A 26,552-nucleotide genomic window follows, 5' to 3' on the forward strand; every position below is an offset into this window, starting at 1 on the left:
TATATCCGAGATTTATATCCGCAGTCCGAGTGATTTCGGCGATACGGCAATTAATTATCGGCGGATCGATAGAACGTAGTCATAAATCTAAGTTACAGCGGTCGGACTTGAGTCCCCTTAAACCATTTTTACTGTTATAAGCAGGGAAGGAACCTTTCCTCCGTTGCCACGCACGGATGCTTGAAACTCGAATGTTCCCCGGAGGAGGGGAGGGAGGACCACTTAGGTAAAGAGTAGTAATATCCAAAGGGGCTAAAAGCTCGGAGCATTCGTACACGCCCATAGGCAGCCACTCTCTCAAAAATAAGCTACGGCTGTCGTATAACACGAATGCACAGCCAGTGTGCGAGAGTAGCGCCCGATGCAAATCTCCCCCCTCTCCTCTCTCCCTTCTCCCCTCCTTTCACGTAAATTCTTATAATAAGATTAACGTACTTGCCGTTCGCGCGTTTAGTCATTCGACGTGCTTTAAGAGTCTGTAAGACCGACGTTTTTCGCGGAACGACGTTTCTTTGAGACACAAAGTCAGCCAGGACTTTTAGTGTCAAGAGCGAGGCGCTTAATACTCGGGCTTGATACTAACGAGCTGTTTGCTTATTTATAAAGCAAAAGTTTCGTTCATTTATACGTCGCCGTAGCGGTAAATTAGTCCGTCTCGCGTTTCAGCGGGAAACCCATGGCGAAGTGCGTCGAGATATCACGGCTTCGAGGCATATAAAATTGCAATTTGAGCGTCGTCGAAGGTAGCAAATGCGAGAGATAATGCAGGGGTTCATATTAGTTCGACAGCCGAATGGGCCTGTTCCAGCGGTGAGCTTTGCATGCAAAATCCGAGTCTTATTCAAATGTTCCACCGCGATGGGTTAACCGCCAAAGTTCACGCAGTTTCGTAAAAAGAAGCGCCATGTTACTCGATTTCTGGATATATTCCCCGACTCTTACTCGATTTATGCACACCAAAAGTATGGGAAAAAATATAGAGTAATTTTTAATACTCTTCACAAGTAATTTCGACTTTCGAGTCTTCGTTCTCTCATACTTATATTGAGGCGCGTAGCAGTGCACACGGGAGAGAGAGAGAGAGAGAGAGAGAGAGAGGGGGGGAGAGAAACCCCGGGGAAGCTTGAATTTTTATTAAATCCATAAAATAGCTTATTAAAATGGCAGCTTTTAACAGTTTAAGAGGCAAGAATGTTATATATTTGCCATCATATTCTCTACGCGCGGACATAATAAATTTAACTTTCATCCCGACGCAGTAAAAAGATCTCTGCTCGCCTTCAAGATGCAACGAAAATTTTCATTACAATGTTAGAGCGCACGAATCCTATCGTGTGATGATATAACGCAAGAAATGTGATACAAGAGCACCGACGGGGATAATTCGTTTCCCAAGCGGATATCTTCGCCGCGCCATCGCCGAACGACGTCGGCATTTGCAGCAAGGGTAAATATCGTCGGTAATTAACGAGCGATCTAACGCTAATACCCGCGGAAGCCGAATAGCAGCAACACTGACGCCGTCGTCGCGGGTGCGCAAACACGGCGTAACGTTTCGCGCTCGCAAAACCTATTCCCTCTAAACTGATCCGCACGCAAAACAACGGATAAAGGGCGAGGTCATGCTAAGCCGCGCTCCGGCCGCATCCTCGTGTCCGCAAACTGCAGATTAATCTACGATCTGTATCTTACCCGCGCGCGCGGCGCGCACCGGATACGAACTTGCGAGCTTATCTAATTCGGCCAGCAACCATCAATAACTAAGTAGTAGACGCTGACGGCGTTCGTCGGAATCTGCTATTGGCCCCGATAACGCTTACAACGGTCAGCGTCGACGTCACGACGCCCACTCGAGTCATTGTTGATTCTAACACGGTTCTAACAATAAGTCCTCGACGCCACCGGGAAGCCGCCCTGACAACGACGAATCTGACGGGACGGAAAGAAATAGAAATAAGTCGCGAAATTTCTCCCACGGAAAATTCGACGAAACTCGACCTCTCCCTCCCTTGCCCCCCTCTCTTTCTCGATTCGACTGGGCGATGGCGATCGCGCAAGCGGCGGATTTATCAGACGCGGATTTCGGCGGCAAAAGTTGCGTGGATTTTTAGTTGGCGTTTCGCTGAATAATAGAAGAGCCCGCGATTTACGAGGCGCCGCGCCGTGGCTGCGCGAAAAAAACAGTTGCGAACTACTTTCCGCGTTATACAACGCGGCTCGTAAATTTAATAATGCCGATGTGAGAATTTATACAAAAGCGGCCACTATACGTAACTCGGCCGCGCGCCACACTCGGTAAACGTTAAACGTCGTGAAATTTACGGGCGGTAACGCGTAATATAAAAGAAGAGCTGCCGCAATATGGCGTGATGCAGAGGGAGAGCGCACATTCGGCCTGAGACGGCTAAAAACTCCGGCCATCCAGCGCTATGATTTACCGAAATGAAACGTCATTATATACATACAGAGGCGCCTCGCGCGAGCGCACCGCGGCTCTATTGGACGGCCAGATTCAGCGCCAAATGAGCGGTATGAATACAGACTTTTAATTTTATAAATGGCGCTGCGCGAGCGAGCGACCGAGCGAGCGAGCGAGCGACCGAGCGACTCACCCGACTCCTCCTTCTCCGCGCGGCGCGGCAAATGGCTTCCTGCCGTGGCAGAAAGCAGAAATAATCTCAGTCACTTCAACGGTCCGAGTGACTCGAAGCCGTAGAAACGCGAGTATACGACAAAAGGCGAGTTACGCGATTATTTCCGTTTCATTGCAACTCCGTGTCGGCTTTAGAAAGCTCGGCGGTATTACTACCGCGCCGCCATTGCCATCGCCATCGCGACCGCTTAATGAGTTTCGCGGCTCAGCCGCGCCACCATGCCACGGAGACACGCTAATTTCTGACGCTGATATTTTCCTTTTTTGTGTATGTGTGTCGCCCAGGTACGTACACTCGCGATCAGAGAGTCTTGAGCGGAAGTCTCGTCCACGGGAGTCGCAACGTCAGCGGCGCGCCGACTTTCGAAACGAACGTGCCGCGGAACGTCACCACTGCAGTCGGTCAGACCGCCTTTCTTCACTGCAGAGTTCATCAGCTGGGCGACAAGGAGGTGAGTGGCAGAGGTAATTCCCGCATTCTCGCGACCATCCCCGCCAGCCATCCCTCGTCCCTCCCCGTGCCCCGCGCTGCAAGTCGCCGAGGCGACTCGCTAATTACGCTAGAAAATCCGCGCACGCGATGACAGCGTCGCGACGAACATCGGCCGCGTCGTCGTGAATAAACAGTCGCGAGACGCACAGCCGCTCCAGGCTCACGCACCGCGTCCGCCTCTGTTCACGGCAACCTGCTTACCGATCTTTCAAATGGATTATCGGATTTCATTTCTGCGGTACGCCACTATAAATGGATCACTGATATAGCGCGATCGTCCCGAATGATATTTTTCGATTGACAGATAAATCGAACACGGTGAATCAGCTCGTCGAGCGGATCGAGAGACCTCGTTGGTCGTCTACTTCAGCGCGCGAGAATTTCACTCCATGTTCTTCGAGGCGAAACAGCGGCGTAACCCCCGGTGCGGGGAGCGGGGAATAATCTCAATGTTCGACCGTTGAAGCGGTCCGTGCGTTCGGCGAGTTCACTAGTGACGCAGAAACCGATCGAGAGCAAAGTGCGAGGAATTGAAATAACTTGTTCGCCCCGTCGAGGATTCATAACTTTTTAGTAGCGACGCTTAAAACGGAGCGTGGATATTAGATAGGACCGGAGGAGAGTGGGAGTGGAGGGAGAAAAAAACGAGTCCCGCAATATCCTCGTCGCGCGTCAAAGGTGGCGCGGAGATTGCCGTTGTGGTTACGGCTGCTTCATCGTTTTTCAAAATCCGCGATCCCGGGCATACCTCCCCTGTCGGGGCTGTATGGATCCGCGGAGAGAGCTGCTGGGTTAACATTACCGCAAGGCTGAGCTGCGGTTTCTGGTTAGGTCGTTGATAGAATATGCATGACGCCTGTTTGAAGAGTTAAACTTGCTCAAAGGCGAACGGAGGTGTGCCAGGCTATTATCTCGCCGGATTTTTAATTCAAACTATGGAATTGATCAACGTTTAAAATCGACGAAAAATCCCTCTTCCCTCCCCCACCCTCCCTCTCTGTACGATAGATGTTTTAGTTCGCACACTTTCACACGCGAGCGAGGGACGTTCGAATAATCGCGCTTGCGCGCGCGCGCGCGCGAATTATAAATAGACGCCGACTCTGCAACAACATCGCGTGCGCAGTGTCGCAAAGTGCGTTTAACGATTAATCGCACGGAGGTAAGAAATTAGCGGCAATTTACGCGCGGCACGTACGGAGGCTCCAATTTTAGCGTTCATTCTGCCGCGCATGCTCGTGTCTCGAGGCTTAATATTTAATCAAGCTACGCAATCTTCGAGTTAGCGCACTGAGGTTCCCGCGGCAGACGAAGATTTGATATCTCGGCAAGTTTCAACCACCGCACTGGCTCCCGCAGTGTATACACGTCGGAGAATATATCGGCATTACCTGCGTAACAAGTATTTCTCGATATTACGTTATTCGATAAATACCAACATCGCCATGCGCGCGCACGCGGGCTTTGCCAAAGTTTCGGGGAATATTACACGTTTATCTCGCATTAAAGGGGGACGCGAGGAACCTTCGCATCGCGCGCGATATCGAGCATCGGGAACGGTTCAGCCGAGTGCGCTCGTTCGATCGCTCGTCCGTTAATCGTGCGCTCCGAATGCGAATATCGAAGGTCGCTGTCGCGAGATTCACGGCGGAGGGCGAGATCGATCGCCGCGGCATCGGGAGGACTCATCCGTCGCGAGAACCGCCGACATCCGAGTGTATGCCGATGCCGTGCATAATTCTACGCGATTATTACGTCCTCCGGCGAAGCTCCGTTTCGGCCCGGAAGCGCTCATTTTTATGGCCGAACTGTCGCGTAATGCCTCGCTAATCATCGGGAAGGACCGCCGGCCTGATTACTCATTAACGACGCAATTATTCAGCAGCGGGTCAATAACACAGCTAGTCCCAGCTATTTCCGCCGGCTGGGCGGGGCGGCGAGGCCGGGGGGGGAGGGAGCGAGAAGGAAAGGGCGAAGATGGGAGCGCTCGATCACGCGTCGCCGATAAATTGCCGAACACCGTGACCGTATTCTCGTCGCGGTATATAATTACCGGCCAACCGCAACGGAGCCACCGCGAATGCCGAGCGCGCGTTATCGCGCCGGGATCGAATCTCGAAAGTCTAAATCCGCGAATATAGGTCGCTCATCCGCGCGACTCCGCGCGCGCGCGCACGCGCGCGGGTTATGAGGAAGAGAACGCAATACGATAATTACGATGCAAACTTCCTCTCCTCAAGGAAATTGCCGCAGTCAAAGACTCTCCCTCGCTTCCCTGCCCCCTCGTCTCGCTAACAAAAGCGCCGCGAGATCGTCGCGGGGCGCGGAACTGTCATTATTGCACTTTGCCGCTCCTTCACCTTCCGCCCCCGCCCGACGACGAAGGTGGCATTGCGCGTACGAAATCGTAGCTGCTGCCGCATCTCTCGTCAACCCACCTCTCGTTCGAGTCCCTCCAACGAACGCTCCATACATCAGCCGAGAATAACTCGCCGAGATCCTCTCGCGAGCTTCTCGTTTTATGACCAAGCAAGCGCGGCTCTTATTAGAGGAGCAGCAATTGCTGCATAGCGCCAGTTACGGACCTAATAACGTTGCCTGCGCGCCGGCCAATTACGAAGGCTCGCACGTTTCCTCGGTGGCAGGGAAAAAGACTGTCGCTGGTCGGCCCGCGCGGGAAAAAACGCCGGCAGTGACGAGCGACATGTCGGCAATCTCCGAAGCGGCCGTGAGACGTCGCGTCGGTCGAATTGAATAAATTGCAGACGAGCGAACAGCGATCAGCTTGTTGCGCATGCGGCTGCCTCTTCAAGTCCTTGGCGTGGTACAAAATGAACGCATTTACGAACAATTGATTTAAGGCTCGCACCGAGACTGAACCATCTCGGAGCTCTGCGGAGGATAAAAGCAGGGGCGTTTCCGAGACGTGCGATTTTGCGAGCATTGCAATTTTCTTTCCTTGAATCGCAGCACCGCAATACGCACAGGCCGGCATAATCGTGTAACCCGTCGGATCGACAAGTCGATGAAGAATCCAGCCGAGATCGATTTGATATTTCCAAGATTACATCGCGACATCTGCAAGATGTCGACGACCTAGTCGTTGCTTTTAATATCTAGCTTTATGCAGGGTAGTTGAAAAAAGATTCAAGACTTTAAAGGCAGATAATATTCACAAAATGGAGGATAAGAATTCCAATAAACGTAAGTTGAAAAATTAATATTGTCAAAGTTGCGAGCAATTATTTACACTGCTCAAAAGAATTATGGCATAGATAATTTATTGCCGAAAATTGGCCAACTTTGACTAGCGATTACTTCGCGAAACATTATTGTAGACTAATGATTTTTTTTCAAAGTTTTTTCAAAACTTGAAGTCTCTACTTTAAGAATGTATCTCCATTTTTTGCATGCGATGCACCCCTACCATGTACCCTGTAACCCCTGACATTTAAGGGCATGTTTAGTATATTGAAAATTGCAAAGTTTGGCGGAATGCACGGACGTGGGCAATTTTTTTTCGAGGACGCCGTTTGCAACGTCATAAAGTTCAAATCTTCCCCTTTAATTAAAAAAAAAATGGAGTCGCTACAATTTTTTTTCGCAAAGTTACAGCCCTTCAAAAATATCGTTGTTTTTTACTTTCGTGCCAAATACTGGCCGGCGGATTAAATGACTGGAAGTCATAATGGAGCAACGGCAAAAGTGTTTGTTGACATACACACGCAAGCACGCGTGCATGTTTTTCAGCTCCTGGCTCGTGTTTTAACCATAGCTAACATTCCTAGCATCGGCAAACAAACTCTCTCCGTATTCTCCACGGCTTCGTATGATTTCTGAAGGGTTGTAACGTTGCGAAAAAAAATTGTAGCGACTCCATTTTTTCAAATTGAAGGGGAAGATTTGAACTTTATGACGATACAAACGGCGTCCCCGAAAAAAAAAAATTGTCCACGTCCGTGCATTCTGTCAAACTTTGCAATTTTCAGTATACCAAACATGCCCTCAGATGTCAGAGGTTACAGAGGTAGGAGTGCATCGCATATAAAAAATGGAGATACATTCTCAAAGTAGAGACTTCAAACTCCATTTTGAAAAAAAATCACTAGTCTACAATAATTTTTCGCGAAGTATTCACCAGTCAAAGTTGACCAATTTTCGGCGATAAATTATCTGTGCCATAATTCTTTTGAGCAGTGTATTTTGATTAATGTGACCTACTCGCTTCTAGTGCTTGCGCAGTTTACAGGAAATTTTCTAATACTGTATTTATTATAACTATAACTTATATTAATATAGCACGTGAAAATTTTATAATGGCCTCTGCAACTGTTCAGTGTTCTCGAGGATATGCGACTAACAATTGTTTGGTGAAGCGTGTGTATAAATTGGAAGAAAATAGGTGCTTGTTAACATTCTGAGCAAAAGGAGAGAGACTTTTTTTAGGGATTCCTTTAAAGCAAAATACTCTTCATTAATGAATGGCGGACGAGTTACGAAGAATACGAAACAATCAGAAGCGAGTAAGACACTTGCTTTAATTTAAAATAAATGATAATAATAATAATTATTATTATTTATAATTCCGATAATATTAATTTTCCGACCCATGTTTATTAGAACTTTCTCCATTTTGTGAATACTATCTGCCCTTAAAGTCCTGAACCCTTTTTTTTAAACACCTTGTATATATCTAATCGATATATCCACATATCGACTCGAATACGATATCAAGTAGATTATCAACAATAATTTATCAGTTAATCAAGAATCACCTGACATTTATGACATATATTTTCCAAATATCAAATTGATGTATAAATATTGACATTGACGCGATATCAACAAAATACCAATACAACATCGATATGAATAAAGCATCCAGCCCTTATCAAATCGAACGGCCCGAGAAATCATCATCGACATCGATTCGATCATCGAGTTACTCACAAAATTGCCAGCACTTTCTAATCATACGAATTCTTTCTTCCAAATGTTAACGTAAAACTACCGTCGTGACAGGATGTACCGACAGGATCGTTCCATCGATTTTTAATAATCAATAATAATAATAATAATAAACCCAATGCTATGTGCAATGAGAAAGTCCTAATAACTCAGTTGCGCAAAATGTTAAAATCATTATGCCGGCACATTGGATTTTTATCGCGAAATCGCGCACAATTCGAAATTGCACACGCCGGTCAAAGTCGCACTTGTAAACGCAAAGAGCCGCGTGCGATTTAAAATTACGCACGACTGAAAATCATATTTGCAACGTGAAATCGCGCGCGATTGAAAGTCGCGTTTGCAAACGGCGATGCGACGTGTCGCATTTGCCGCGATTCTTAAGAAAGATCGCGTCGCGATGTACAATTTCCTAAATTTCCTTCCTGTCGAATGAGCGGGGAGTTGATGAGTAAGGGTGAAAAATCAAGTCGTTCTCCTTCGCTGTAGCAGAATGGGACATTCTAGCGGGAAGAAAACAGCGCTCGCACCCCCACTCAGCTGCGGCGAGAAGTTGAGAAAAAATTCGTTCTTCCGGCGGTGATTCCTCGGCGAGAATTCGCAATGCACGAGAGACCGCGACGTTTCTCCGTGAGAAATATCAAGTGGCGAAGACGAGAAATATCGCGCCGCACCGTGCTGTACACTTGGCAGGTTAACACGCGGAGACTGCGAAAGTCGGCGGTTTGACTTGCAGAAAGTTGGCTGCATATATGGACTTATCGCGAGGCAAATGTTTAGAGCTAACGAAGCTAACTGAGACATTCGCCTCGGCCCTTTTCCCGACTTAGCAAAGCTACTGTTTGCACTATCCCCGCGGCGCTTGTAAGCTCGCGCAAGCTTTTCCTTTCTCGGCATTAACGCGTTATTTGCGTGATACTCTGGCTGCGCATTCAGAATATTTCAGTTAAGCACGTTACAAGTTATGTTGCGCGAAAAAGGATTGTCCATTTGCGAGTCATCAATTTGGAGAGGTCGAACGAACAACACTGCGCTTCGCTGCTGGGCGGTCGGAATATGCAGTGCGCGAGTTTTTGAGGAGACCACTATCGGTAGAAACGCGGATCAACGTTTTATTCCGTACGCAAAGTCACCAAACAACACTGCAGACTGCAAAATACAACGTACGAGATATCGCGAATGCTATTTACGCGGCAAGCGGCTTTCAAACAACCGCTCTACGTAAGCTCTCTCGATCAGGTATTATATGAGATGTACAAATGAATAATCCAAACTTTTTTAAGCTGCTAAGAAATTAAGTTTCTAATAATCAAATTTTCCTGCTTTTTTACGGTTATGTAGTGTAGTGACATATAGCTATTAAAGCTATTACATTTAGTATGGCGCAAAGCTAAAAAATTATACATATAGTTCAGTATAGTAAAAAATGGCAACAGATAAAGTGCATATCCAACACTGCATTCTTTATGAATTTCAACAAGGAAAAAATGCTGCAAGAGCATACGAATCGATTTGTTCCTTTCTCGGCGAAGATGTTATATCGTACGATGTGTGCGTATTTTGGTTTAGACGGTTTAAAAGAGACGATTTCAGTCTGAATGACAAATAATGTCCTGGCGGCCCTCGGAAGTGATTTGGAGCAACTGCTCGCTGAGAATTCAGCACAAATGCAAAAAGAGCTTGCAGAGCAATTAGGAGTAACGCAACAAACTATTTCCAAACACCTACACGAGATGGGGAAGATTCAGAAAGAAGGAAAATGGATTCCGCATGAACTGACCGAAGCCAACAAAAATCAACGAGTGGCAGTGTGTCTTTCTCTTCTCAATAAACAACACAGAAAGTCTTCCTTGTGGAAAGTTGTTACGGGCGATGAGAAGTGGATACTCTATGACAATCCGAAACGCAGAAAGTCATGGATAAATCCCGGCGAACCATCAATATCGATCGCAAAGCTAGAATACTTCGGAAAGAAGATTCTGCTCTGCATTTGGATTCTGTTCTGCATTAGGATACAAAGGGCATAATTTATTATGAGCTATTAAAACCGAATGAAATAATTACCGCGGACCGCTACCAACACCAATTAATCCGTTTGAATCAAGAATTGGAACGAAAATGCCCGTATAGAGGCAGAGGAAAACGTTCTGTGAAATTATTGCATGATAACGCTAGGCTACACATTGCTTCTACGACGAAAGATATCATAATGAATCTTGGCTGGGACGTCTTGCAGCACCCAGGATATTCATCAGACATCGCTCCTACCGATTACCGCTTGTTCCGGTCGATGCAATATGTCTTGTCCGATACGCACTTGAAATCAATAGATGAGATCCGAAAATGACTTGACGACTTTGTCGTGTTCAAAGACACATTTTTCCGATACGGAATTCATCAGCTGCCTGAAAGATGGCTTAAAGTTGTAGAAAACAACGGCGAATTGACTTTGATTGACAAATTGGTTTTACTTTCTTTTAAAATAAACCTTGAATTTAGCTGAAAAATTTGGATTATTCATTTGCACGCCTAATAATAAGTCAATCGATCTCGCATCGTGTCGACCGGTTTCTCGAATCTTTCAATCAGGGGAACCTTTTCGACGTCTGTCTCGTAATCGGCAAAAAATCACACACCTTTATCGAATCGGCCAATTTTGTATTTTTGACAAATTTAATTCCGAACAAACTCATCGCGCACAAATATCATGCACTGGATGCACTCCGGACATTACATAATCACGAATCGCTACGATCGTGCGACACGAGGACTGAACATGAATCGGGGTGGCAAGTGTTATGTCCAGAGGATGAGAGTTCCCAGCCCAAACTCTCAAACATGGGATAGCCGCAATATTAATAAATATCACTAGGGTCCCTTGGTTACTTCGCCAATTGTAAAGCCGAGGTTAAGCCTGCTGAAGCCCCTATTGCAGGAACTGCGTAGAGATACTTCTACCCTGCGGAGGAGAAAGGATACGACTCCTTACCCATATTTGGTTTCTTTCGCTTCTCGATCTCGCGGCTTACCAGGCCGCTTATGATTATATAGTGTTCTAAAATATTTAGATGGCTTCTGAACCTTTCCTGCGCAACTAAGTAGCTTCAATTTTGCCTGCAGCCGTGCGTGAATTTGATCCTGAATCGCAACGCGTCGCGAGCAAGCATCGCGCGATTTCCGATGTTTCTAGCATCGATCGAAGTTGTAATCGTTCTCGCGTGAGCGTCTAGCGACGTTCCCGTAGCATCTCGAAAGTTTACGAGCGGTGTTTACGATGACACATTGTGTTGGTGCTTTGGTCCAACTCGAAATCGGGACATTAACTACGTTCGCACGTGCTGCGCCGAGAGCAACTTGACGCCGCCATATGCGGCTTATACGGGATACCCATCCGTAAAATGGGAACGCAACATTTGCATTGCTAATTCCGTATGCGTGGCGTTATATTACGCGTTTGTTGACCTAGAATAATATTCCAAAGGGAAAAGTCATTAACCCGCTCTTCACCGCGCAATGTGTCACCGCTATTTCCAGTTACGGTTAAGGTTAAGTAAGTGACCGTATAATTAAACGGATAAACACGTAAAACTGGATTTGACTAATCCGTCGTCCATATTCGTTAATCCTCGATATGCCGTCGCGGAGGCCATTGCGTCTAAAATTCTCGCGTTTCTCAGCAAACTCTAATTATTTTTACGAATCGATGTATTACCCACACGAATTTAATTCTTTTCTCCGAAGTCCTCCAGAAAATAAGGAGAATTCTCCTGCCTTAAAAACTGAATCGACCAAATGTTGAGTTTAATTAACTCTGCGATGATATACCGACGGTTAAAAGGAAGCTCACGGAACTATCAATGACATCGCGAAGCGAACGCTTATTTCTTCCCATTCAATCTGTCGTATTTGCCGTCGGAATATTTTCCACTAGCAATATCCTAACTCATCGTATAGCACGCATCATATTCATTCGAGAACTATTTGAGTCGGGGAATTTTCACCTTTCAGCCTCCTCACCCCCCCCCTCTCTCTCTCTCTCTCTCTATTTGTCTCCTTCTCTCAAGAGTCTCTAAAAGTCTCCGAAATTTATACGGCAATCCAGTCGTGTAAACGACCCTTTCACCCGGATCGATTTACTCCCGAGAAGATGGATTCGGACGAATCTGCCGGATCCGTTGCGGAATTCCGCGCGATGAAGTTATAGCTGGCAAGACCCGACGCGCTGTATCTACCGGGGCGAAAAAAAGCGGCTCGGTAATTCGATCGTTTCGGGAAAGCCCGCGGCTCTTTTCCCCGGCTTGAATAAGTACCCGCGGCGGGGAGCGGAAGTGTCGTTCGTCCCCGTCCTTCCTCTCCTCCCCCTCCCTCCCTGCCAACGCTCTCACCAACTTCCGTCAAGATTTACGTGCGACCTTGCGAACAAGGAGGGAGGGCCGGATCTCGACGTAGACGATTTGCGTCGTTACGCTCCTCCGTTTGAGCAGCGGAGCCGCCGATGCGAAATGCCGCATTGTGGTGGATTGCTGTTGAAGTCTGATAGCAAGCGGATAGAATCCGCGAGCGCACGCGGCACCGAGCCTTATCTTCTCTCCCGTCCTTGCGAGAGACGACCTAATACACTTTTGATAGTCCATTAAGGTCGCCCCGGCATGAGAATTTCGTTACTTGGGGTCGCGCGATGACTCCGAGCATTTCGCTCGTCAGCTCGTCAGCGTCACCAACTGAATACTACGCAGTATTACACATCGTGCATTGTGAAGACACCGGAAATTAATCCTCGAATGTTTTGTTACCTCCTGCTACTAGGACGGTGAATTTTCACCCATAATATCTTTTTTATTATTCTTTTTGAGCGCACATGAACTATAAATATTTATGAACATTATTATATTAGCCCTAGTAGTTATAATTCTTTCCGATAAAATTTACATAGTTCGGAGCAAAATTTGAAATTGAAATGTTCTTCCGTTCTTTTGAAGTTTTAAAATGCTGACGTTTAACTTTTTGAAATGACGTATGGTTTGGCGTTTGATGCACATAACCTCAAATAATTAATAGTGTTCACGATGGCTATCAACAAAGAACATATTCGATACGCGATGCATTTCGCATCTCACTTAAACAAAAGCGCTTCTGAAGCAGCCAAAATGATTTGTGCTGCTTATGATGAGAATGTTGTGGGCCGACCGCACATGCCGAAACTGGTTTGAACGTTTTCCGAAATGGCGATTTTGATTTTTACGACCAACCACGCCACGATCAGCCAAAAAAATTTGAGGACGAGGCGTTGCAAAATCTACTGAATGAAAATCCGGCACAAACACGACAAGAACTTGCGGAAAAGTTGGCAATAAGTCGGAAAGCTATTTGCGATCGTTTACATCGTATGAGAAAGATACAGAAAGAAGGAAAATGGGTTCCACACGAGCTAACCATTGACAACAAAAATGGCCGATTTACCACATGTGTTACTTTGCTCGCCAGACAACAAAAAATAAAATATTTTTTGAACAAAATCGTAACTGGTGACGAAAAATGGATTGTGTATGAAAATCCTAAACGCGAAAAATCATGAATAGACTCTGGTCAACCGACAACGTCGACAGCAAAACCCAAACGTTTTGGAAAAAAAGTTCTTCTCTGTATATGATGGGACCAGAAAGGTATGCTGTACTATGAGCTCTCGGAGCAGGGTAAAACCATGAAAGCAGAGATTTAGCAAGAGCAACTGATACGTTTGAGCGATGCAATTGAAAAAAAAGACCTTTTATTGAACAAAGCAACCGTAAAGTCATCCTGCTGCACGGCAATGCTAAACCACATGTAGCAAAAGTCATAAAGAAAACCATCACATTTGGGCTGAGAAGTTCTCTCACACGCGGCATATTCTCCGGACTTGGCTCCATCAAATTTTCACTTGTTTCGGTCAATACAACACGCACTGTCAGGTACACATTTTTCGACAACGATGTACAGAATTTCATCGATGACTTTATAGCCTCAAAGCCACTGAGTTTCTATTGTGACTGTCCAATAAATGGCGTAAGGTCATCGATAACAACGGAAAATGTTTTATTGATTAATTTTGTTCTATTGATTTTTAAATAAAGATTGAAAACTGTCGCAAATCGGAAAGAATCAACTACTAAACTTAATATAAAATAAATAGAAAATAAATAGATATATTCACAAAAATGATAGTAAAAATCGGTCGAGCATATCTGTGAAATAGTTCAAACACTTTTCTAGATGACAGTAAATAAAATAACTGTAAAATTTACATTATATGAGTCATGAAAAAAGGTAACAAATTGCATACATGGATATATTTTTCCATTTTAACAATTTTCGCAAGAATTTTTAGCGTGCATTTTTTTTATTTCTAACGTCCATCAGAACTTTCATGATGAGGAGAGAGAATCGAGAGCTTTAAATATATATAATTTCTTTCACTTTGCTGAACAATAATTGCTGAAATATAATTAATTAGTATATTTCAAAATTAAATTGATTTTTAAATTAAACGTTGAGGACAAGTTCATTCAAATAACGTCATTGTGGCAGTCAACGTTAAATGATTATGGATTAGATTGGATTCTAATGATAGAACAGGGGAAAGAAGAGAAAATTTCGGAACCGGATGGAATTTTCCGTCAGAATTTTAACACCGAAAATTTGATCACGCTTATTATTACGATCACGCGAGCGCAATAAAACTTCTACATTCGAAAAAATCGACTATAAAACGCGTTCGGTCTCATTGTTTCTTTCTGCTTCTTCTTCTCAATATATGAGTTCATCTCTGTGTATCTATTTCGATGGAAGTTTCGTAGCATCAAGAAAACCGTCTTACACTTGGGAAGTACATTATTTTTTGCTAACGGGGAGAAATTCTCATGGATACTCCCGCTCCCTTGGGGGAAGGGTTATGCCGGATTCTTACCGGATAAAACATCCCCGAAGTGCCTTCCACCAGACCGTTATGGAACCGAGAATTTAATATTGCTTTCACCCCGGCTCCACGGCGAGGGGGGCCTGATGTTCAGCCCCCCTCTCACTTGACGCCACTCCTCCGCGATGAACGCGGGGAGGGGGGCGGCGCCTCATCCGGGCGACATGCCCAACCGGGATGACCTCCTGGTTTATAACGAGCTATACTTAAGAGAAAAAGGAGATACCCGCCCTCTTCCCCGACCCCCCTTAGATGTTATTGAGAGCGGCGGGGAATGGGACTGGGTCCCAACACTCCTTTTTACTTCTCAGCGGCGGCCCCAGCCTGGAGACGCAGACCCCAAAAGGGAGGTAAGCCAAAATGGATTGCGCCTTTCGCACGAGCCCGTCCTCCACCTCGGGTGCCGCCTCCTGAACAACCATGTATCCTGGGCCATCCATGGCCGAGAAACATCTGATACCATAGATGTGTAACTAGATCGTGCATTCGGCCGAAAAGTCATCAAATATTAGAAAGAGAGAGCATGCTTTGGGGTATCGTTCTGTCTTCGTTGGATAATGTTTGGACTGGGGATTATTTGTATCGTTCCACTCTTCTCTACCTTCCTTTTTCGCCCCCCATTAAAGACTTCTTCACCCTACCACGCGTCTTTAGAGAAAGACAGAATGATACCCCGAAGCATGCTCTCTCTTTCTAATATTTGACGGCTAGCAACTATCTCTTTCTAATTTCTGACGCATTCTAGCAAAGGAAGACGTTGAGACCGCGCGGTCTAGATATTATATGACTATGTCTTATACACATTCTTTGACAGTTGACGACATACGAAATTTCATCGATGACTTTATAAAGTCATCAAGTTTCTATTGTGATAAAACTCGGCAATTGCCAAATAAATGGCGTAAGATCACCGATAACAACGGAGAAAATATTTCACTGATTAATCTTGTTCTATAGATTTTTAAATAAAGATTGAGAATTGTCGAAAATCGAAAAGAACTAACTACTAAACCTTATAAATCCTAATGCCGCTGTATGTAACGCGCTGCTATATAATAGCAGCAGTTAAAAAATATCATCCATCCTAATGTTTAACCCTTATATGCTACCATCAAATATTCCTCCAAGCTAACTTTTCTCATTTATAGCAAAGTATACGCGAAAATTGAGCTATTTTATCATAATGTTGTCTACTGATAGAATAAATAAACAAAATCAGTATTGTCAGTATGGTTAAGTGTTGTAGTTATGTGGTTTTTAATAATATCAAAAATTAGCATGGGATGAAATTTCACCCGTGATAGCCTTTAAGGGGTTAGAGTTAACGTCGTTTTGGCCGCCGACGGTACTGCTAATATCAACTTTGTGCAATACCGATAATGTTAATCGACAGTTTACACAGACCGGCGTTAGGCGACAAGCCATGAGCCCGTTTATTTCACCCTAACTCGGCTTTTCATTGCACCCGCGTTTTTATTACAAAAGATATGGCAGGTCCATGAAAAATAATCAAGTATCGCGAAGAAACGAAGAACTTGCCGGTTATCCATTATCGTGATTAGAACGAATAGCGCGCGGAATTAACGAAAGAAAAAACAGTTTACTAATAAAATTCGTCGAAATGAAAATTAAATAAAAGCGCAAACAGAAACGACTCGAAACGCAAATGCGCTCGTATAATTGGACCCGATTCGTAGCAGCGCGGCATCGTAATTCAAGTATGAGATGACAATGTTATCAAGCGCGCCGCTAACCGGCCCCGGCTATCGATTAGTTTCATTTCGAATACTGTCACGTACACTCGAGCACGTTAAAATCGTAATAATCTTATTGCGCTTCTATTTAATAGCGCCGGCACACTCACAGCAGATCTATTTAAACCTCCCTGTTGGGCTGTTACTGAACAAACTAATTTTCTAGAGTGTAACGAGCACAACGCGACCCATTACGTGTATCGTCGTGTAAGTGTGGAAAAGCAGCGAGCGTGCGTTGTCACACGCATCGCTAGGAAAGAAGCAACATCGTAGAATTAGCAGTGCAAAATAGCGACGCGAGACCAGCCTCGAGCTAATTTTCAACAGCCATGATTCCAGCCGTCCGATATCTCCCGTCCCAAACTTTGTCTCAATTCAAGCGAGCCCGACGAGAAACCGTTACAACTGTTTCAAAAACCAAAAACGACGGTAAAAGTAGGGTTTAGGGGACTCACCTCCAATGAGCTTGTCATTGATATATATTATCAAGGATACTCTACTGAGTGACATTCAAGAGGTTTTAGCCGTCGCTCATTGTTTGTTAAAAAATAATTAACAAAAGAAATTTCATACATAGAATGTAATTTTCCGACACCGTGTATATATTTAAGGAATGAGCACGTGCTATACACGCGCTATATATGAATATATATCACCGCACTACGAAACTTGTTCTGTTTTGACTATTTCTATTGTATATATTCTTACTTGGTATGTTTCGTATTATCTGTATTATTACTCTCAGTTGCTCTTTCGTCGTTCAACTAGTTGGTCGCTTAAGTAAATCCAAGAATTACGTAAATTTTCAAAATTTTTATTTTGAATATTGAATTTTGAATTTTGATTTTGTATTTACATGAATTTTTATATATGACGCATAATTTCGACAGTTTATGGGATTTCTTATGTGAAAAAAAGGTCGTTCGAAATGAGATAATGTGTCCGCGATGTAAGAAATTATTAAAAGCAAATAATCCACATGAAAATCGTTTATTACATTGCACAAACGTATACGAGATTATCATTTTACGCATTATCTTGCAGAATTTATATTTAAAAAAGCATACGATTTTGACAAACGTATTGATAGTTTTTTCGAAATTATGAATTTAATGTATCCATTAGATAATCCGAACATAGAATAAATTTCTTTATATACATTTCTTCTATTAATACATATATATAGTATAAGATTATGTAATCTAATACTAAGTATAATACTCTCAATTACTATTAAATTGATGTATATATATAAAACAGTACACGTATATGCGCGGGGGAGGGGCACCGCCTCTCTCCCCGCACCCCCTCCCCAAAAAACCTAACCCTAACCTAACATAACCGATTTATTAGTCATGAATTAGGTTAGAGTTAGGTTTTTGGCGAGGGGGTGCGGGGGAAGGGGCCCTCCCCCGCGCATAAACGTATACTATTTACTATATTTCTTTGTATATACTATGTACAAAAATATACACATGAGTATATATATGCAATATTTATACAACTTCTTTTGTTAATAACTTTTTAATAAACAGTAAGCGACGGCTAAAACCTTTTTAGTATTATTTAGGAAGGTGAGTTCTATAACATATATCAATATGAAAACTATCGGAGGTGGGTCCCCTAAACCCCACTTTTACCAAAACGACAAAGTAAAAGAGACATTCGATATCCCAAGGATCACTTTTTTTCATAGACGTACAAATATTCTTCAGGTTCGATATGTCTTACTCTAAAGTCCCACCGTCACCGATGGAAGAATCGTCAGTGCGTAACAACACCCGGAGGACGAGCGAAATACGCGTTAACCCTTTCGATCGTTACAACGTACATTTTACCGTGAAGTGAGTATAATATTTGATATTCAGTAAAATAATGTAAATTGTAGATAAATTATTCATAAAGGATGAAATATTACAATGTAATATATTTTAAATTATTCAGATTTAAAAAAATTGTTAAATATGTAAATTGTAAAAAATTGTTTAGTAATATAATAATTTCAACGATGGATGACTATATAGTCACCCGTAGGTGACACAGTGAGTGAGCGATGAATGGGTGACTATAATCACCGGTAGTATCGAAAGGGTTAAAACAGCGCGCTCCGTCGCGCGGCTAACGCGAAAATTTGTAGGACGGCTCATACCCGCGCGCCGGCCATTGAGCCGGTTAACGGTAATTTCTCACGAAGCTCCTTCGTGTCTGGCAAACACGGGGATGATGCGTCCCCCTCCTTAAAGGCGCGCTCTTAATAGTCTGCAATTTGAAATCGAGCCCTCCGGCCGACGGATCGACGGAATTAATTGAATATTCGAAATTCCCGATCAGCCGGCGATAATCGCGATTCGATCGCGCGCGGCCGGTTATGGTCGGGAGAATAAATTAAATCGCGATATGAAAAAGGGACGGGCGCGCGAAAACTGCCGCGTTTAATCCGTACAATTGCTTTTCCGATACCGAACATTTCGCTCGCCAACCGCCCCGTCCGTATCCCGATTTCGTAGCCTTTTCTCTACCAGCGCGGCCCGGCGCGGCGCCGCCTGCTCTCTTTCTCTCTCTCCGTCCCACCCTCCTTCTCTACTCCTCCCTTTTATTTATTTATTCCATCGTTTTATGGCATAACGATTGGACGCAGAGCACGGCACCGCCCGATAAAATTGCAAAACAACTTGGGGCGATTACGCTGATTTCGCGTTCCGCCGCGAGGCTGTACGCGTGAAGATTGCGCCTGAAGCGAGCAATGCTTTAATTGCCTGCGCCTCCGCCATGATTTAAGAATATCGAGCCCCGACATTTTCGTGTGTTTTATATCCTACACCGTTAATTAATACGCACGTGTAAACAAGAATTTAGTTATACGAGGGTAAGTCCGGGATAGATGATCAATTGCTATAATTTTGTTAATATATGCTAGACGTCAGCGCTGATCGGTCAGTTGTGAGTTGGATGCACGAATAATACCCTGCGAATACGGTTTATTTTAAGTTACAACATTAGACCTGGGCTCAAACGACTTAAAAAACGTCGTATTTAACTTAAAAATTCATTACCGAGATGACGTATGCCCATCTATCCCTTCAAGAATATTTTTAATATTTCGTTATTATTGGCGTCCCATGAATTTCTTTTTCACAAAAACTCTTCTGCATCTTAAACATTATCCTCTACAAGAATGTGTTAATACAAGTGTGTTGTTGATCAATTATTGCATTAATACAGATGTGTTACTTGCAATTAAAAAAACTATGTCCATCTATCCCGGACTTACCCTATATCATTTATACGATACCCGTGTAACTCGCGATTTGCGCTATAATCGACAGGTATTGGCTGCGACACATTCAAGACGTGTATAGAAAAAAATTAGCGAACGATCGACACCGTTGAAAGTATATATACACAGGCATCGCGGTCGAAAGCACGAGCGACCGCGCATGATCGGAGCACGCGAATTGCCGGGGAAGAGAAGGCAATTTTAGCATCCGGTCTTACCTCCTCAATTATTCACACGCATACGTACTACGTAGAGCACTCTTGCTACAAAGTGTGAGAGGCAAACGGGGAAGAAGATGGCGCATATCTCTCACTCAAGCAGAATGAAATCGAATCATATTTATTCGTTTCATCCCGGGAGACGTTCCCCGTCGCGCTTCTTTATTCCTACAAGACGTCTTCGGGAACCTCTTCCCGCGTGCAATACACATAAATCTTGTTACACGGGGCGAATTGGACGTTACAAATCGCCTCGTCTTTCAGCTACAATAAGCATCGCGAGCAGGGGCGCATACACCGGGTAGTGCGGGCGCAAGGAGCGCGCTAAGAACAGGTGCATCGGGTGGAATGGGAGAGATAACAGCGAAGAATTATATTTAAATATAATGGACGTGCACACGCGCGCAGGAGGGTGGGAGGAGCGATGTAAGTCTCGGCGAGATTTGTCGTCGTGTCGCCTCCTGCCGACCGTACGATACTCCGCGTCCGCGCGCGCTTGTCCGCCCCGGTGAAGGATCGCGGAAATACAGAACGTGCCATTCGCCTGGCTCGTGCAAAATTTCAGGAGCGTCAAACGTTCTCGCGAACGACCCTGTGAAAAATGCCTAAACGCGCTGGGAGCGTGACGCGAAAAGTTTCTGCCGTGCCCGATGCACGCGAAAAGAGAGAGAGAGAGAGAGAGAGAGAGAGAGAACGAGGAAGGGAAAAATTGGCCAAAGTTTTAATTATCTATTAATATCATTGTGTTAAGGTGATTTTAAGCTTCAAACGGCAACACGTCGTTTAATGGAGCGAACGAATAGGGTAGAGGGAAAAGAAGTGTTTTTCGACTCGTTCTTTTAAAAAAGGACACTTTGCGTGCGCCGTTGGATATTCTACTTTCAAATTTTCATGTGGAAATAATTAACTCCAGGAACTTGAAAATTATAAAGAGAAGAGACGCATGTGGATAATAATATATTCATATATATCACCGGGGATCTTGTGTGTGTGCGTGTGTGTATGTGTGCGCAGGGAAACGCGCAGACTTACGCTGCAACCTGCATAAGAGCATACGCTCGCGGCGAAAATGTTCGTCGCAAACCGCACGATTCTGTCGCTTTGTACGAAGAATAATTCATCTTGAGGTAACATAACGCGGTACCGCACTGCTGATATGCGTCTCTCTCTCTCTCTCTCTTTCTCTCTCTCTCTCTCTTTCTCTCTCTCTTCCGCTACTTTCTGCACACGCATTCAGGTGCAGATAATATGTGGGTCAAGTTAACAATGTGCACGTTGCACTATGAGAAAGAAGAGAGCAGGCGAGATAGAGCAAAGTGTGTGTGTGTGTGTAAGAGAGAGAGAGAGAGAGAGAGAGAGAGAGAGAGAGAGAGAGAGAGAGAGAGAGAGAAAGAAGAAAAGAAAGGAAAAGTCTCAGAGAAGGTTATTAACGTAGTGCGATGAAAATAAAAGACGTCTTTTAAATCTTACTTCGCGTGAGTACTAATTAACTTGCCGTGCAGAAAGTCCTTTGCAAATTACCGTTTAAATAATCTCTCAAATGGAAACCGCGCGCTACTACTATTACGGGAATTCTATATGCAAAACATAAGACCGATATTTCTTCACTCGGACAACGTCCGAATGTGAGAGTCGACCCACGAGAAGCTGAGGCGCGTAAAATGTAGCGGCGAAAATGTAGCTACTTCATATTTTAATAATTTAATTACACGTTGGATTTTCGCGTGCCGAGAATGGCAGGGGAGAGGATTGCCGCCTGATTAAATAAAACGTTGCGTTTTTGCGATAGAGGCGGCTAAATGACATATCTCAGAAATTCATCGCGTCCGACACGTACATAATTAGTAATCGGTTTGTAATTTCGGCCATTTCGCAAAACGATACACATCTTTCAGACGATTGAGCGATGCTTTCTCAGGCATCCAAAAGTCGCTTCGCTTATGTCTGCTGCTTCTCTTGCGGCATCTCCTTGCCAATGCGCGCGAGCCGCTAATTTCTCCACACTAATCAATGAGAAAGCAAACTCCCGCAAGTGATGGAAATCATATAAAGAAGACGATCGCAAAAAGGCATCGCGACGAGCGCGCAAATACCGCGGACGTCACGAACATTATCGCGACGGGCTCTCTCTCTCTCTCTGCGCTCGGCCGGATTTGATTTCAAAATTAATCGACTGCGCGCACTATCTGGCCGAGATACAGATAGTGACACAGTGGTAGATGAGGCACGAGAGTGGCGAGATGTCATCGGGAGTTACGACGAACCGAGGGGCTGTTTGCCAGATTTATCTGACGTCGCGCCGACCTTCCGCCTTGCCGAGGCTGGTAAACCTGATTCCGCCCCGACGAATTCGCCAGATATGGAGCAGCGTAGATTTGTTTATCGCGCCGTGATGCCCGGCTCACATAGCACGTAGGAGCGATCTCACCCAGCCGGTGTCTCCACCAAATCCTTCCATTCGCCTCGAGCGCATACACGCGCCGTGTATATCATGTGGAACAAACAAAAGGCCGAACATCACCGCCGCCGAATAGACCGCCGAGAGTCGCGTGCTCATAAGTCAGTCGCGCCGATGGCAACGTGGTCGCCCATCCGGCGAAAGGATATCGCTACTTTTTCCGCAGGACATCGGAAACTCGTCTGCGCCGGCTAAAGCTCGGCTTACCGGTCACTCGACCACGTTTCAGCAAAGCAGCTTACCGACCAACCCCCGCGTTCAATCGACGCAAATTGTTTCCGGAAATATCGCGGAGTTGGCTTACTAACTCTAGTTCGAACTATTTGCTCCCGTCTCGCGTGTACGCAACGTTAAGGTTGCGTAATGCAGATCGCGATAAGCATGCGGGTCACGTAGTAGGACAGTTTTGGGAGAACTAATCTTTTTCAATTGCAATCGTTGGCGCCACTATGTGGGCCTCTCAAAAGTCAAATTGAGGGGCCGAGCAAGATCGACCGTGGTTTCTTGCGAATTTCTTAACTTCGGTGTCAGACTTTGGCGCACGGTTAATGCTCGACTCGAGAAAATTGAAAAGTTTGCAAGCTAAACGAATTAATTCAATAAAGAATGGAGTTGATCAGTTTGATCGTCGAGCGGTTCATTCTGCTTGTACATCGGCCGTTTTCCTTACCCGTAATTTATAATCTTTCAGGCTTAATCGAAGACTGAATAGAACGCAGCGTCAGGTAGCTCGTGACCCGGATTTCCCGTCGCGCTTCGACCAAGAAGTGAAATATTTCTTATCGCGTAGATATTTCTCCGTAATGACGATATCTTACGCTCACATATTTTATCCTCAACAAGCGATAGCAATATCGCCACTTCGCAGGAAACACGATCGCTCACGAGTCCATGGAAATCGCGCGTATCCTGGCCTCTCTTACGTACGTGTACGAGCATTTATCGAAAAAATAGGTCGTACATTGCTGCGAGGTGCTTCGTTCTTATCGCTGCCAGCACGAGGCTCCTTTCGCTTCCTAATGAAAAGGGCAAGTCGCAATCGGAGTCGTCGTGCGCGCGACAATTTCGTGTTTTCAGGATGCACGTGGCGCAACCGTGCGTGCGTGCGAGCGAGCGAGCGAGCGGATGAGGGAAAGTTTGCGTGGTTTCCGATCGCGTATATGCACACACACACACACACACCGCGCGCACAATCCGATGAACACTAATGGAAAATGAAAACGACGGAAACGAAAGCGGATACCAGCGAGTCCGCCTGGCTACCGAGCCGTCGATCGAGTACAGTTCCGATATTCTGAGGTCTTCTCCCTCCTGTCGATGCCGTAGATAAAATCAGCTCCGATCTGAAAGTCCCGCTTAAACAAATTGAAAGCGAGATCGGTTTGTCGCGATATCAAGTGATACTCTGCTCCGTCCAGCGAAATCCATTCGCGGCGTCGTTCTCTCCTTATCGTCATCTTTTACAAATTCCACAGGTTGTACAAAATCGCAGGTAAAGAGTCAGCTGACAGAACGGAGAGTCCACAGAAATCAACTTAAACACAGTCTCGACTTTCTCCTTTGCAAGTTCCGTTTCATGTTCGATTACATTGCATTACGTAACGTACTTGTATATCCTAGAGATACCGACAATTTCAGAAATCGAAGACAAAAACTGACGTTCGCAATGTCATTAATCCAAGCCGTGATCTCTCATTACAGACTCATTTTCGATTCAGTTCTTTCTGAAGACAATCGATATTTCCCATCACGACGATCTAACTTTGGTAATCAATGTTTATATTGAATAAAAGTATTTAACTCACAAGAGGCAGGAGGACATGGCGTGAGAATGAAGAAAAGTCCGCATTTCAACGCCTAAACATCGCGAGAAGTGAACTCATCCCCATTCCAGCGCTGGTCAGCTGTTGACCATGTGCTCTCTCGACTGTGTCAGGCATGCGCAGTGCGACATTAAAAGGCCCCGACGCGTCGCAGGCAGCGCGCTGGCCGCTGGCGCCTGCTAATGCCGAACGTGCCGAAACTTTAAAAAGTCATAACTCGGGAGCGAATCGACGTTAAAGACGTGAGAGAAAAAGCATTATTCTTGGTGCGCAGCCCCACGCCCACGCCTAAGCTACTGATTTATCGCCAATTATTAATAATGCGATAAATATTCGAGCTTTGTATTTGTTAGTCGCAATGTTCTACCAGCCCGAGAAATCTTCATCCACACTTTCGAAGCTTTCTCTGTACGTATCGTGCTCGTAGTCGAACGATAGAAAATTAAGAGAAAATTAGCTTGAAAAGAAGAAGGGAGATTCTCGCAAGAATCCCCCCTCATTTACTTTCTCGTCTCAGTGTCAGGGGAGCTAAGATAATACGAAATTGGAGAAAAGAGAAAAACGACGCGAAAGACGCACGCGCGAGACATCCTCGATAATCGCGGGTAATCCAAGGAACAAATTACGGTGCACAGTGCGCGCTTTTGTGCTCGGCGAAAACGGTAATAAAATCGTCGCCGCGCCGGAGTCAATTTCGCTGACGTATGTTTGCAGACGGGACTTCTTGTAGAAGCCATTAGTCCTCGGCCAAAGGGGGTTGGTCTCTTGTTATCGGCAGCGTACATTTTATATATAGAGCGGAGCGCGGCGCGCAGATTGCGGCCACGCTTTAACCGGCGATAACGCTCCGCTTGTTCGATACGTAATGTCGGCGATATTTCGTGCCACTCGATCGCGGTGCACTCGTACAATTCTCCCCGCCGCGCCGTAAGGCGAGTATTAACGCTTTCCCGACGGGACCTTTTCCCTACGATCCGGCCGCGAAGGTTGTTCCGATGAAATGTGAGCGTGTCCGGTAGCGAACGTCACGTTTACGTAGAAGATTAATCCTAAATCTACAGCCGTGCGCGCTCTTTTTACTTGCCGAGCAAATTTCGCACGAGCGGGCCGCGTCCGCAGTTCGCCTCAGCAGTTTATGCGCGATGCGGTTATCCGGCAATTAAATTAACGTATTACGTCGCGTGATAAATCCACCGGCCGAACGTTCCCGTTGCGTAGCGCCAAATTTCGTAATTGCGACGCAGTCTTGCTTTTGATCGATGTAGCGGCAGTTTGTATCCAATCGACATCGTCCATCTTTGATCAACGAGGCTACGAGTTAATACCCCTCTTTCAACAGCCGCACTAAATTAGGACGTACATCCGTGTGTCGTACGGCGCTTTGAGCGATGGGCGCGAATTTATGTTAAAGCGGAATTGCCATTTTCGATCAACCTGCTGGCGCATACGGTGCGTACTCTCTCTCTCTCTCTCTCTCTCTCTCTCTCTCTCTCTCTCTCTCTCTCTCTCTCTCTCTGCCTCTATCCCCCCGCGCCTTCACTCATCCTCTTCCTCGCTCCTCTCGCCCGTGTCTCTTTCCCCGCTCGCAGTGGTAACGGCCATTATCTAGTCGGCCAAAGACCCGACTCTCGCTCCGTCGAATAAAGAAAGGGGGATCCTATCGATTTCCCTTAATTGTTCGCTCGTCATTTTCGATAGCCTCGAGTTGCAGCAGCAGCAGCACCGAGCGATCTACAAACTTGCGACTGCGACATTCCGCGTGCGCGCGAGGTAGTTATTTATTGAAACAAAAAGCAATTTCTCTCGACTCGTGTCAGGGGCGTGCCGATTGAACGGAGGTCGCCGGGCCGGGCCGGGCCGGGCCGGGGCACGAAGGCGCTCATATGTGTGCGACGTTATTACATTTGACACACGCCTCGCGTTCGCCTCGAGAAAGCCTCATGTACAACTGGCTAG

The 26,552-nt window shown here is 45.3% G+C and overlaps 1 protein-coding gene across 1 annotated transcript in view; it reads left to right on the forward strand.

The window, feature by feature from the left end:
- Positions 1-26,552, forward strand: part of dpr1 (defective proboscis extension response 1) — a 382,968-nt gene that overhangs the window by 82,197 nt on the left and 274,219 nt on the right. Inside the window, exon 2 of the mRNA XM_025307399.1 lies at positions 2,939-3,105. Coding sequence (XP_025163184.1) covers positions 2,939-3,105 — 167 coding nt within the window. The remainder of the gene's footprint in view (positions 1-2,938; positions 3,106-26,552) is intronic.

Source organism: Harpegnathos saltator, unplaced genomic scaffold, assembly GCF_003227715.2.
Source record: "Harpegnathos saltator strain DR-91 unplaced genomic scaffold, Hsal_v8.6 scaffold855, whole genome shotgun sequence".
Classification (NCBI taxonomy): Eukaryota; Metazoa; Arthropoda; class Insecta; order Hymenoptera; family Formicidae; genus Harpegnathos; species Harpegnathos saltator.